At 42.2% G+C, this 14,489-nt stretch overlaps 1 protein-coding gene across 1 annotated transcript in view; it reads right to left on the bottom strand.

The window, feature by feature from the left end:
• Positions 1-14,489, bottom strand: part of abca4a (ATP-binding cassette, sub-family A (ABC1), member 4a) — a gene marked incomplete at its 5' end in the record, with an annotated part of 66,139 nt that overhangs the window by 10,977 nt on the left and 40,673 nt on the right. Inside the window, 12 exons of the mRNA XM_080020088.1 lie at positions 95-218; positions 2,038-2,185; positions 2,600-2,715; positions 3,945-4,122; positions 6,102-6,271; positions 7,505-7,579; positions 7,742-7,847; positions 8,123-8,155; positions 8,522-8,616; positions 12,991-13,180; positions 14,091-14,189; positions 14,274-14,398. Coding sequence (XP_079876214.1) covers positions 95-218; positions 2,038-2,185; positions 2,600-2,715; positions 3,945-4,122; positions 6,102-6,271; positions 7,505-7,579; positions 7,742-7,847; positions 8,123-8,155; positions 8,522-8,616; positions 12,991-13,180; positions 14,091-14,189; positions 14,274-14,398 — 1,459 coding nt within the window. The remainder of the gene's footprint in view (positions 1-94; positions 219-2,037; positions 2,186-2,599; positions 2,716-3,944; positions 4,123-6,101; positions 6,272-7,504; positions 7,580-7,741; positions 7,848-8,122; positions 8,156-8,521; positions 8,617-12,990; positions 13,181-14,090; positions 14,190-14,273; positions 14,399-14,489) is intronic.

Raw genomic sequence — 14,489 nt, 5'->3', positions numbered from 1 at the left:
TTGCAAAATAGCGAACCCATCCATTAACCATATCTATTCAAACCCTGCTTCATGGGCGCGTGGGTATGTATCAGTGTGTATGTTTTCAGCTCACCAAAGCGGGCGTACACCTCGGCCACAGCCTGGTTCATGGCCATGTCCATGAGCCCGCGGCCCAGGCAGTAGTGCGGGAAGATGAGAAGCAAGGTTTTCAACAGCTGGTTACACTTGTACAGAGCCTGGGAAAGACGCCACACACACACACACACACACACACACACACACACACACACACACACACACACACACACACACACACACACACACACACACACACACACACACACACACACACACACACACACACACACACACACACGCGGGCGCGCGCGTGCAGAAAAGCAAGTTTCAGAGAGGTAGCAGAGTTTGCAGATAAGATAATGGAGTTGGTTGATTGGAGAATTCTGAGTCCCCTGATAAGGTATCAGTTGTGTATATCGCTCTTCCCTACAAGATTGGATGTTAAGTGCATTTAAGGACTCTTACATTCAAGCACTCTTACATTGACGAACTCTTACATTTATTTGGTATACATCCCACTTCGGTGGGACATATACTAAGCGCATATATAATGAGCTCAAACGTTCCCCCAAAAGTGAAAACTATCAGTATTCATAATAATAAGCACAGTGTTTGTGAAGCTATTTTTGTGGTTGACGGGATAGTGGTGTGCCACCGCATAAAAAATGTTGGGAAACACTGGTCTAAATGAATCGCAATAGGAAGATATGTCCTGAGTTTACCGAAAATATGACAGTTTACATATCTAAGCAAATACCAATACCATCATACCAATGTAATTTGATCTACTCATTCATCTGTTGATTAAAACATGGAATTTTGAATTCATAAGCAGACAATGCTATTCCCATTCACTTCAATGCCTCATCTTTTCAAAATTTTTGGAGAGGGTGGGATTTTGAATTCATAAGCATGGTGTTAGTGAAACACTGTGACGTGAGATGTGATTGTAGTTGCAAAGAATATATATATACTGTATATACACGTGGTGGGTCGGCCACGTTGGGGTACAAAATGGACGAGGCAACGGTTTGTGCGGCTTTAACAGCTCACGGGCCTAACATAGAATGTAGAAATAATAAATAAACAATCCCCCTCCTTATCTCTCTCTGCCGAGGTCTGGCTCACACGTCTCCGGACCCCCGCACACACCAACCTCACTTCTTGCCCGAGTCAAGCCAATCAGCGCCACTGGGGCACTGGTTTCCCCGACTCGAAGCAGGTGTGCCGACGCAGGGAAGAAGCCCGTGCTGGCGTCTGCAGACCACGGCTTAACCGCGCCCCTCGGTCTGCCACATCCCCACACTGCCGGGGAACCCGAATGGAAGTGTGAGAAAGTGGTACAACCCGAACGGAGTGGAGAACTGCGACTTTTCATATCTTGGACTCTGGCGATAAGGGAATCTGCCAGCAGAATTTTGTTTAATCCAGTGTTGTGAAAGATGGAGCTGTACCTAAACAATCGAGGAGTTTGTGGGGAGTAGCGCTCTCTGTCCCAGTACGAATTGTCGTGCCCCACTGTCATAAAACCGGGCCATTATCCGCTGGAGTGTTTTATCGTGTCCAAGGCAACTGGCCATGGAGTTAAGGTGAGCCGCCTGGAAAAGCATTTCCTGGCAGCTTTTCAGAACCGGCAACTGGGTTATTTCCTCCCCTGAAATGCAGTACCTTTGAGCATTTCTGGACAATATTTATCATTGTTTTGGGTTGTTAATTGATTTCCAATAAACATACATTTGCATAAAGCAAGCATATTTGTCCACTCCCATGTTGATAAGAGTTTTAAACACTTGAAAAATATCCCTTTAAGGTATTTTGACCAGATAGAAAATGTGCAATTAATTTGTGATTAATCGCAATTAACTATGGGCAATCATGCGATTAATGACAATTAAATATTTTAATTAATTGACAGCCCTGATATATATATATTATATATATATATATATAAAATTGTTTTTAAAGAGGTGACCATACGGTGGTGCTTTCAAACAGGTCCAGGATGAAGGTGACGGCACTGCTGTTGATGCCGATGAACAGGTTGATGCAGGAGAGCCAGACGTAGGCCGTGCTGGGCACGCTGAACACGTAGGACATGGGATACATCATGGGCGTCACGGACCACCTACAGGGAAGAGATAAGGTTTTTCATATGGGTGAAACATTTTTTTTGTGGGAAAGATTATTAAAATTCGTCATCTCTAGTCAATCAACCTAAGATTAAAAAAAAATAGGCAACAATCAAACAAATGAACCAATTCAAAATACGGAATGATAAGTTCAAGGACATTTTGGGAGTATTGGGGCTGTGCTGAATTTCTCTTTCACCAACATGACAACCTGCCGTCCAGGGCCAAACAAATATATGTGAAGTATATTTGAAAATGTGTTCCAATTCGGCCACAGAAGGCCATGAAAACTGTCTGCACAGCCCTGTTTGAAAATGTCTGTCTGACCAGGTTGCTGAGGGTATTGCTTTTCGTTAATCCTATACAAATACAGTTCTGTATTTTTTAAGGAGAAAGAATAACAATCTCACCCATAGAGCATGAGCAGGGCGACTAGCGGCTGGATGTTGGTGGGCGAGGTGTAGCACTTCTTATCAAAATAGATGAAGATCCACACCACCATCGCTGCACCGATGGAATAATTCACCTGGACAGAGGACACAGTCGGGAGAGAAAGACAATACAGCCGTTAAAACATCACGAGGGGGAGGTTTGAATATCAGCACAAGTCATGTGATGCTACACCCCTAATTACTAATAAAGACACACACACACACACCCCCTAATCACACATGCATAATCCCGTATCACAGGCTGCTGTATCAGGGCACTGCGTATGACGAGTACTTAGTTTTACTTTTAATACTCAAAGTCCATTTAAGAACAATATGTATATGCTTTTACTTAAGTACAAATGTCAATGTGGTACGTTCACTTTTACGAGAGTAATTCTGTGTCAGGATATTTGTACTTTTACTTAAAGTCTTAAAGGTCTAAGTAAAAAGTCTTGTATATTTCTTCCACCGCTGATGCTTATGGAAACATGAATAAAACTTGTATAAGTACATTGCTAATATTATTAGGGCTGTACCCGACTCAGAATTTTGTCAGTCTAATCGGATTCGCCTGTTAAATGCGAATATTTGACTATTCTTCGGCCGTGGCGGGGTGGAAGCGGGCCAGGCCAGCTCGCCCCTTCCTAAAGGCAAGATAGGCGGCCGCCTAGGCCACCATCCCGAGAGGGGCGCAGAGAGGGAGCGATTGGGGTGCTCTTTGCGCACCTGGTGGTACCGAAGATGCGCGCGCCAGCTATGGGGTGTGTTTTTATTTTAGATGTAGGTTATTTTATTTTACGTGGAATGAAACAAGCGTGTATGGAACAGTATGGAAAACTTTTAGCGTGACTCTCTCTCCGATCACCCCCTCTCCATGCGTTATGCGGCGATCCTCCTTGTCCCGCCCCCACACACACTGTTTTTAGTTGTTTTATTTGGAAGAACGGGGGTCGACTCTCTGTGTTGCTCTCCACCATCGGGCCGCACGGAGAGCCGCGTTCGCGTCCGTGTCTGGGCGCGGACGATTTACACACATAAAAATATATTTATGATTCCCTTCATTTATAATTGCTCGTTGAAATGCTATCCCTGCAGATTTTATAGTGGCCCCAAATACTATGCAAAAAATGTCAATATGAATTATTTATTTAGTATTATTAAGTATCGTACAAATCTATAATTCATAATAATATATATTATTTTATAGTAATTATATTACATTTTATATGATTTATTTTTGTATGCTTGTGTTGTTTTGCGTTCTATTTGCGTATGCCAGCCACCATCGCGAGGTCAACAGGAAGTGGCTGCCGTGCGTTACCATGTCCCAGAGGAAGTTGGCCGCCCAGTAGACCAGGGGGCTGACGCCGCTGACAAACTGCAGGTGCTTGGCCTGCGTGACCCGCTCCTGGATGAGGTAGAGGATGAAGCTGGCCGGGATGAAGGACATGGCGAAGATGACGCAGATGGCCACCACCGCGTCCACGGAGGTGCTCAGCCTGCGCAGGGAGTCGAGGACAGGTTCTCTGTTTCTACTTCCATCATGTTTATCAATTATGGCTAAGTAGCAAAATAAGAATAAACATCACAACATTTGTTTGATTCTATTTCTTATTGAGGCAATAAAGGAGCTCAGACGCTTTAAAAATTAGAGGAGTTGGAACACGACGTGAAGGGTTGTATCTCAAGGTGATTAGGGACATCGCCTAGAGACCAATCAGCCTTGATAAGCGAATTCTTTACCCTCGTTAAAAAATGAAAATGAACAAATCTCGTGGCAGGAAAGAAAATACCAAGTTATTCCTTTAAGTAGGGTCTCTGGAAAATCAAATGAGGAACAGATTTGTGTGGAACGACTGTGGGATTCTGGCAACCATGGAAGCATTATTTCAGAGCTCCTGCTTTTGCCTGGTTCACTTCTGTTATACAGTAACTACAGGGGAGTATAAATTGTGCATGGTTGAGTTTGGAGGAAATGTGAAAGGCGTATATGTGAAAATACAGATAAAACAAAGAGTGGACATAATCCGTTTCATCTGCTAGTCCATTACATGGGCCATTTCAGACCAGTGAAAGGGCTGAACATTACCTTCACGCAAATTCACACACTTGTCCCTATGCTTAAGGAGAGCACCTTGGCCAGTGCTCGACTGAACCCAAAGTAACCCCAACTGAAGGGTTTGCTTCTCATGCACAGCCAATGAATAGCCACGAGCCACGATCCCTCGTCTTGGTTACTACATCTGTAAGCTTTAACCTCTTCCTCCCAAAGGGTTCCTCCATTGCATCCTCAAATTGAAGGTTTTGGCGGGTCTCAATGTGCGTCAGCCATTATGTTTCTTCAATCGATTAATATCGCCGTGGATAGCCAAAAGATAAAAATGTGCATTCTGTTTACAGGGTCGGACTTTGATTTCACTAACTAGTCGTTTCATTTACTACACATTAATGAAAAGTGATCGCTTTTATTCTGTAGTCGCCCCCACCACGTCAGGTGCAGGAGCTGGAGAGAAAAGCCTGACGGGGCAGCTGGATGACTGGGCTGTACGTGTTAATTTTCTCCATTAAAAAATACCCAGTTGGAAGTTGTTTCATTTATAAGGGAGCAAAGTTTGAGCATGGCTTCCGGGTTTCTTTGTATTTACTCACTTTCACTGATTTCACCTGATCAGCCCACCAAAATCTGTTTCTGAACAAATCTGAGGTGAGGAAAAAAAGCAATCTAGTTTCTGAAACTTCGCTCATATTAGATCTACGAGGCCTTATTTAAAAGTTAGTTCCGACTTTGGCTGCCGTCTCCAGCCTTGTGGGAGATATTGACAACACACCGCGACTCTCGAACGTGGGGATTTTTTGTTTTATGTAAACGTGGGAAAACAAGATAAAATAAATACATCTACATTTAAGAAAAACCCACTATATTTATTGGTTTTGAGGAATGCACAGCGGATAGGACGGAACAGATGATCACATAAAGAATTCCGGCACAAGCTGACATCAGCTCGTGCCGAGAGTAAAAAAGAGCCTTTGGAAAGCGAGCGTTCAGAGGCGTCGGAACCCTGAGTGTTTGGCTCACAGTGATTAGTTTGTCCTAGACAAAAAATAAGGAAAAACAAAATAGGTCCCGTTTAACAACTTTATTGTGAAGCCAAGTGTAGCGACCTCGGAGCCGACAACCCGACGTGTGTGTGCTTCAGCGTAACTGTGCCAGCGCAAAAGCGACTACTTGAGTCTTCATCTACTCACTGACTGAGGTTTTGCCTGAGTTCGGAAGCACACTTTATGCCACCGGTGCTCCCCAACTTCCCGCCAGCCAAACATCCTTCTCTCTGCACCTTTCACAATTCCTCCACTCCTATCGGCCTAACCGCGGCATCCCTAGAATCCCGTGTCAGACTCGTCACAGGCAGCTCTCATAACCCCCTCGCCACACAGGGCTATAACACTTGGACAAAGTGCCAGGGCACGGGGCACTCACACTGTGATCTCAGAGAGCTGTTCCTTGGTGAGGTTCAGCGGGTGGTTGATGGCGGTGATGCCGTACTCGTGCAGGTCGGCGTCTCTGGGCAGACTGGCGCGGAGGATGGCGTTGTTGGCCACGTTCATGAAGGAAACCATGGCGTGCCAGCCCTTGTTGTTGTACCACACCTGCGAGTGGCCAGGGGGAACGGCCGATCAGAAAGCGGCATTAAATGGATTTTTCTGCCGTTTTTGCAATATCCCCATGGTATTTGCGCTTCTTACTGTTACCAGTGCAACCCGTGATAATCATTCCTGACTCCCGGTGTGTGGCTGTTTTTTTTTTTTTTCAAAACCGAGCCGCAAATTGTCATTCCCGCTTCAGTTTCGGCTTCCTCAGCTCAACAATGACAAAAAAAAACAGACCCTTGTAGCAAAGATTGAATTTTAATATCTGATGCATTTGGCATGGAGAAAAAAAAAACCCTGCACTGAAAACGCATTTGACTGTACACAGATCAGCCACAACATTAAAACCAACACTAATAAACAGTAATATTGTGACGCTCCCCCATGTGCCACCAAAACAGCTCTGACCCGTCTTGGCACGGACTCCACAAGACCTCTGAGGGTGTCCTGTGGTGTCTGGTACCAAGACGTTAGCAGTAGATCCTCCAGGTCCTGGATCGGGCTTATTGTTCCAGCACATCCCACAGATGCGATCGGATCCCATGGGCACCCATGACCCCGGTTCACCGGTTGTCCTTCCTTGGACCACATTTGGTGGGTACTAAACACTGCATACCGGGAACACCCCACAAGAACTGCCATTTTGGAGACGCTCTGACCCAGTCGTCTAGCCGTCACAATTTGGTCCCTGTCAAAGCCAACTCAGATCCTTACACTTGCCCATTTTGCAACACATCAACTTTAAGAACTGACTGTTCACTTGCTGCCTAATATATCCCACCCCTTGACAGGTGCCATTGGAAGAAGATGAGCAATGTTCTTCACTTCACCTGTCAGTGGTTTAATGCTGTCGCTGATCAGTGTAAATCTTTTATCTATGGTGTTACGTGTGTAGGTAACAGTCCTACTCAGTTTATAATTGGGTTGGACTCCTGCCATGTTTAACTGTTTAGGCCTGTTTTAAATTGCTCTTTATATGTTTTTTGTTTTTTTTAGCTTTTTATTTCTATGCTTTTATATAATGCCCTTGATGCCTTTGGACTTTGAGGCCTCAATGCAAATCACTTTGAATGGCCCTTGTCCATGAAACAAGCTTCACATAACTTGCCTTGCTTTTTCCAAAAAAATGGAATATAAATGTCCACTTATTTGTCCCTTATGGCATTCAGCCACGTGGGTGTTTGTGGCACCGTACTGAAATGAAAGTAACCTTTGAGGTGTTTCTGTACTTGCCTTGACGTTGTTCTCTGTCTCCATGTACCTGAGGAACGTTCCAATGTCCTTCAGCGTCTGCTTGCAGTACTTGCCCTGCAAGGAGAGGGGGTCCACAAATAGAAGACGGGAGGTGAAGTAAAATGTACCTATCGACCTATAGATCGTTCACGTTTCGTACAAACGCAAACACACACACAGACAGGCACACAGACACAGACAACACACACACACACACACACACACATACACACATACCCCGGTAACATTGAGTAGGCGGCCTAGTTGGCCCGCTACGTCCTGGATGGTCCTGGGTTTTACCTCCAGCAGAGGAAGCTGCCCTCCCACTGAAATGCCCCCGTACCTGCGGACAGCGCAGCACATAGTACAATAATCAATACACAATATCATTTGTTGGATCCCATCGGAATAAAATAAGTGATTACAACCGGCAGGGAGCGCATAGCACCACCTCCAGTTTATTCATCATAAAATAACACAACATAAAAAACACAATTAAACTGTTTATTATACACATGAGATGGGTACAGTGATGTTTTGTGTGGTGACGTGAAAACATCGATGACTTCGTAACTAAAAGTAATTCAGTCGTAAAAGAGTTTAATACAAACACATTACCTTTGCTCGTTAACCCAATACTTGCTCTTCAAGCTGGAAAGAAAAGTAGGGAAAGCAGGCGGTGACTAACAGTCGGCCGTCACAGTGAAAGAAGAAAGGAAAAAAATCCAACTTGTGTATTTAAAAACTTTATCTAATGACTTATGGCAAGACTTCAGATGATTTCAGCTCAAGTTCATTCTATTTTTAACCCTCCCTTCGCCCGGCCTCCCTTTCTACAGTGATTCTCTGTTCCACTCCCTGTCTACGTTTCCAGAGACAGGGTGATGTGAAATGAGAGCTATTCCGCCAAACCGATATCAACTATTACAGACGTATCACTTTTGACACCAGCATGAATTATGGGCACTTTCAGGCCTGCTCTAGTCTGGCCGGCTGACGGCCGTCGAGCATAGTTACCTGGTTCTGATGAGGCTGGGGTAGGTTTTCACCAGGTAGTCGGAGATGTTTCTACCCGTCAGGTCCATCAGAACGTCTCCCGTCGACTGGATCCTCTGGCGGCGTAAAACGCGCGTATTTGATTGTTTGGAACACAACTTGCACAACTTCCGGAATGTCAATTTGTTGGTATGGAGGTGGATGCTTTGTGTTCATTTTTGAGGTTTACTGCCAATTTTGTTTACAGTTTCAGAATTTTCGGCTTATTTGTCCATTTTACTGGGCTTATGTTTGATGTTTTGTCATTAGGTTTATTGTACATTACCATTATTTTCTTATCTTTAGGTTTATCTTTCTGATTCATTGTTTATTTCATTAGTTATTGCATATGACCACATTTTTCCAGTTAACTGTTTTTTGGGTCATAGTTCATTTTTAAAGAGGTTATATTTTGTTGTTGATCATTAGCTTTAGTGTTTATTGCTATATTTTATTGTGTGCACTTACAGTAGGGTTGGTTTATATAGGGTCAGGGTTATATAGCGTTAACCATTTTTATTTCCACATTTTTTCATATACTGCTATTATCTTTTCTATATTTTTATTCAGTTATCTATCTATCTATCTATTTATATCTTATTATAGGTGTACATAGCTGTCTGTATCTGTATCTGTTCAACCAACAAAATGACAGGTCTCTGTAGAACCCGGAACTTGTGCTCAAACCAAGGACAGAACTCGTGGCCTCAGGCTCCTCCCATTTAAATAGAGCGTCAGGAACACAGTGGATTTAGAGGCACGTTAGAATGGCTAGAATGCATATTCCGAGTGGTATTTTCAGAAAAAAGCTTCAAACACATGTTTTGGGCACCTCAGAGATATATTAATTTGTGTAAAAAGGAGTAGAAATGTCCACATTAAGTGTTTGATGGGCGTGGTTGAAATATAGCGTAGCGGATGGAGCAATCGGCCTTGTACAGGAGGGTCAGAATGCCACAGTTCAAGCTCGTAGTCGTAACTTGAATAAGGCAAGGGACTGCAGTAGAGGTGTACAGACATCATTATTGGTATCTGTTTTTGGATTTTAGCCAACAAAATTACTTGTCTCTGTATCTGTATTCGGATAGTAGACAGGAAGAGACCGTGGTTCAAAGTCACCTTAAATTGGGCAAAAAAAAATATTTTCTCACCTAATATTTCTCACCTAATATTCCGATTACAGTTTTTGTTCCTTCAAAGCATCAAATTGATATAATATTGGCATATTATTAATTATGTTAAGATATTTCCACATGCTCATACTGTACTTTTCATCTCTCGGTTTTTTTATTTTTAACTAAACTATGTTTTGTGAACTGTCTGAACCCAACCCCCCCATAACGTTACTGCACTACGCTAGGGAAACATGGAATTACTACTTTACAACAGTAATTACATAACAGTATTACACAAACTATTTTTTGGTTATCGTTACACAGCGGAGTTGAAAACATAATTTTTATTATACATAGGTTTCACCATAATTAAGCATCCCAGGATCACAATGGTTATAATGGAACTGTTCTGAAGTTGTGGTTACTGCGGGTCGGCCTGTGTTTTGTCCATGTGGTTTTGCTGTATTGAATGTACTGTACTGCATGTGTTTTGTCTATGTGGTGTTGCCGTACTTCTCCAGAGCGGCGTTGCTTTGATTTCAGGGGTAGGTGCAAGAGGAAGGTTCTACCGTTATTTTATTTTGTATAATAAGAAAGTTGTAAACTTGAATGCAAAACGTATATTATTAATTTTAATATGCATTGTGATTAATTGATGACAGGCAGAGCCTGCATTGTATGGAAGGCCATTTGAGTCAATATTAAATAAATAAATAAACATGCCTATGAAATAAATCCTGACAAATAAATGAGGCAATAAAAATTTCAATATATAAATAAATGTAAATATAAATTACTAAATACAGTTAAATAAATAAATAAATAACTAAATGTTTTTATAATTCCACATTTATTTATTTAAGGGGACTTTTATTTCATCTTGTTGCATTTATTTATTCCAGGGCACTTTTATTTTATAATGCTCCATTTCCATTCCTTGTGTGAATTAATAAACAAAAGTCCCCCAAAATGAAAAAAAAAAAAATTTGTCTTTTGATTACTTTTATTTACTATTTATTTAACTACAATTACTAATTTATATTTACAGATTTATTGCCTGACTTACTTGTTTCAGGATTTATCTCATAGGCATATTTCTTTATGTATTTATTTATTTAACAGTGAGTTTGAGTTGAGTACGCTTTGTATCTTCTACTCCAGTCATGCTCCAAAGTGCAATATGTGAATTAAAGCTGCAAGCAGTGATGACCAGGTCCTCCACGTGCAAGTGTCGGTTGGCGCAAGTCTGAAGTCGACCCGATAAATCGCCAAGGAAATGGCAAATGTGCGGAGCATGAAATGACCAAAAAGTGACTAAAATAACGCGTTAACACTGCCTTTTTTCAAAAGAAAATAAAAATTAAAAAATTAAAAAAAAACTCTAAGGGGAGCCAGCGAGCCATTTTACGACGACCATGCACGGGACCCATAGAATATCAAATGCCTCACTGGGACTGACGAGTGTGCAAAGTTGAGTGAGTTTTCGAGTACTTTAAGGCCCCATTCAAAAAGGCTGAAGAATCAGAAGAAGAAGAATAACGAGAAGAATAAATGGAGCAATAACAATAGGGTCTTCGGCCAAATTCTGTGGGCTCGGACCCTAACAAGTAATTCTATGTATATCAATTGAAATGAATGCTGCTATTTACTATATGAAAATACGAAGTGGTCACACTATCACCAAACTAATTCACTCCAATCTGAAAGTCTTGGAAAAGACAAGGAATTACTCATCTGGAACACATTTTTGAAAACAATTTGCTTGTATCCTTCCCAACCTTGACCCAAAGGTATAATATCGGTGGCCAGAGCTTCCTTCCATTCCTTCAACTACAGCGGTCTCTAAAAGTTAAAATCAAATTGACGAACAACATCCCACAGCCACCTCCAATGCTTGAACATCTTACTCATATTGGTAATTTAAAAAAATCCCTTTTACAGAAGATACAAACTTTTATTAAACACAGATGACACTTCATCTTTACCTTCCATGGATTTGGAAAATACCTTGCTGTTTCCACTGATATCAACCTGTGGAAGCTTATTTGCAACAACACCTTTTCTATGACCTGCAATTCCAAAATGCAACTCAATTCAAAACTCCAATATAAGATTCTGCACAGAGCTCATATCACCCAACACAAAATGTTCAAAATGTTTTTTTTGGATAAAGACTTTTGCTCTCACTGCTCCCTTGATAGCAAAGACTACTTTCATTCCTTCTGGCTCTGCCTCCCTAAGCAAACATTCCGGCACACATCACCAAGAAGCTATCAACCCTTCTGGCTCACAACATTTCAGTCTGTCCATACCGGGTCCGACGGGGGTGCCGGTTGCAGGTTCGGGACTTGGCCCTGTGATCAGTGCGCCGCTGGGGTCGCTCCTTCAACTCCTTTCCATTTTAGATTTTTTTAAACGCTGTTTTTAAATACTGTAAATGCTCTTTAATTCTGTTTTTAAATACAGTTTTATTTTAATCACTACTATGCCCTTATTTTATTTATTATGTAAAGTTGAGCTGGCTCTGATACTAAGAATGTTATTACTGGTAATGATGCTTATATTTTGAAATTAAAAAGCTGTGCAACACATAGATTAGAATAAAGAAAAAGACCTGTTCTCATTCATATGACAAAAAAAAACTGAACTTTGAAGGATGACCTCTGGTCAAAATTCAAAGGACAATATCTCAGGTCCAATGAAACCTCTCTCTGAAATAAAACGTTCGTATTTTTGTGAAGTTAGCGCCATCTGATGGTGACACACTGCAATTGAATAAATGAGCGCGTTTGCGGAAATGAAATGAAACACGCAGGACACATGAGGCGGTGGGGAGGCGCCTGGTAATTGACTGGGAACTGGCTGAAAACTGACTAGAAGCTGGTTGCCATTCGGCTGTCAGCTGAAAGACCTCCGGCTGGGACAGCCCACTTCAAGATCTTCCTACTGTAATGGCTGACACAGACATTTTCCCCCCCAAATAATAAGCAACTTCGGGTAGAATTATTTGTGCTTTCCCTAATAACGTGTTTGGGTACATTCCTACTATCTATCTATCTATCTATCTATCTATCTATCTATCTATCTATTGGTGTGACCTTATATGCAAACAAACATAAACTGATGAAGACAATTGGCTTAACTGTTTTAGGGGATTGCATAATTTATGGACACAAATATTAGAATAATAGAATAATATAAAAATGAAAGGATTTCACATCAGGTTCATCTGAATACCTGACAAGTTTGTTGAAACATCATCTGTGTTCCCTACGTGTGCTTGGGCTGAACATCGCTCTGATTGACGTTCTCTCCAGCTCGGAGCGAGGCTATTACCTGGGGCGGTGGGAGTCCCCCGGCTCCCGGGGGACACACAGGGAGCATGGTGAGTTTCTTGGGCGTGCTGCATTGGCACGCGGGGGAGGGCCTGAAATCATGCCACTCGGGTCCTTCCAGAGACTCCACAAGGGCTGGACTGACCAGAGGCATCTCCCACTCGGTAGTGATGTTGTTACAGGGAAAGTCTCTACCAAGGGGAGAGGGAGGGGGAGGGAGAGAGAGAGAGAGAGAGAGAGAGAGATCAGCAGGGGAATGATGCAGGTATTTTTGTATTCTACTCATTCACCATTTCCCAGCTCCAACCATACAAAAATCGACATAATACTGATTAATATGACAATATCTCACTGACAAATTCAAAATCCTGCATTGAAGAATCACACTGAACTTCATGGTAATGTGTGATATAAACATCTGGGCGAGCACATTCAAAAGCGGCCTCCATTATTCTGTCATCAAGCTTATTGCATACTCGCCTTTTTTGTCTCTCTTGCACCCATAGACAATTTATTTTATTTTGTTTTAAACAACATTTTTACTCTTCTCCTGTTATTTCTTCTTTCACTTTACCCAATTGTTCGACCGGCCAGCCTGTGTTTTTTATGAGCAATAAATTAAACAAAATAATAAAATAATAATAATAATAATAATAATAATATTGATAATAATGAATTTATTGAACATGAGTAGGATATCAGAGCAAACTGGCACTGAAATCGAACTATCCCTTCTATTTCAGAATTGATATCACGTTAAGACATCACATTGTTATGATTTATATCAAATTATCCTCAAGCTCTGCCTAGCACGCACACTAATGCACACACACACTAATAAACACCCATCACTTATACGTCTAAAATGTGACTAATCCCCAGATATCTTTTCAGGGCTCATTCTGGCATTATTATAAAATGACATTCAAGGACTTTTCAAGCACTTCAGCACAAAAGGGGCGATCATTTTCAAGGTATTCCTGCGCTTACATTTCTGAGGCCAAAATGCAAGCACTTCAAGCACATCAAGGACCTGGTAAGACCCCGGCCTTTTTTTTCTAAATGAATCAAAACGTGATCTGCATGGTGTTAGGTGCTCACTCCAGCGGCTCGTCCACCATGCAGCGGGTGCCGAAGCCCGGCCTGTTGAGCAGCACCTCCCCAAAGTACTTCATCTGAGCGTCCAGCGGCCTCTCGTTGCTGCAACAACAGACAGAAGGTCTCCTCACACGGAATCTTGGGGTATTCGCACTCGGTCGGGCCCACGACACCGTGTCGCTGTACCTGAAGAAGGTGAACTGCCGCCCGTACATCCAGGGGCTGAGCGTCAGGCTTGGGTACTCTCCAAACGGAGGCACGATGAGCGTGAACATCAGAGCCAGGAAAACAAAGCTGGCTGGCAACACAATCTGATAGAGACAGAGAGAGAGGGGGAGGCAGAGGCAGAAACAATGAAAACAAAAGAGAACATTTATTTTGAAAAAGTATCATATTGTATTG

The sequence above is a fragment of the Zeus faber genome, assembly GCF_960531495.2.
Source record: "Zeus faber genome assembly, chromosome: 19".
Taxonomy (NCBI): domain Eukaryota; kingdom Metazoa; phylum Chordata; class Actinopteri; order Zeiformes; family Zeidae; genus Zeus; species Zeus faber.
This window is presented reverse-complemented; position numbering and strand designations above follow the sequence as displayed.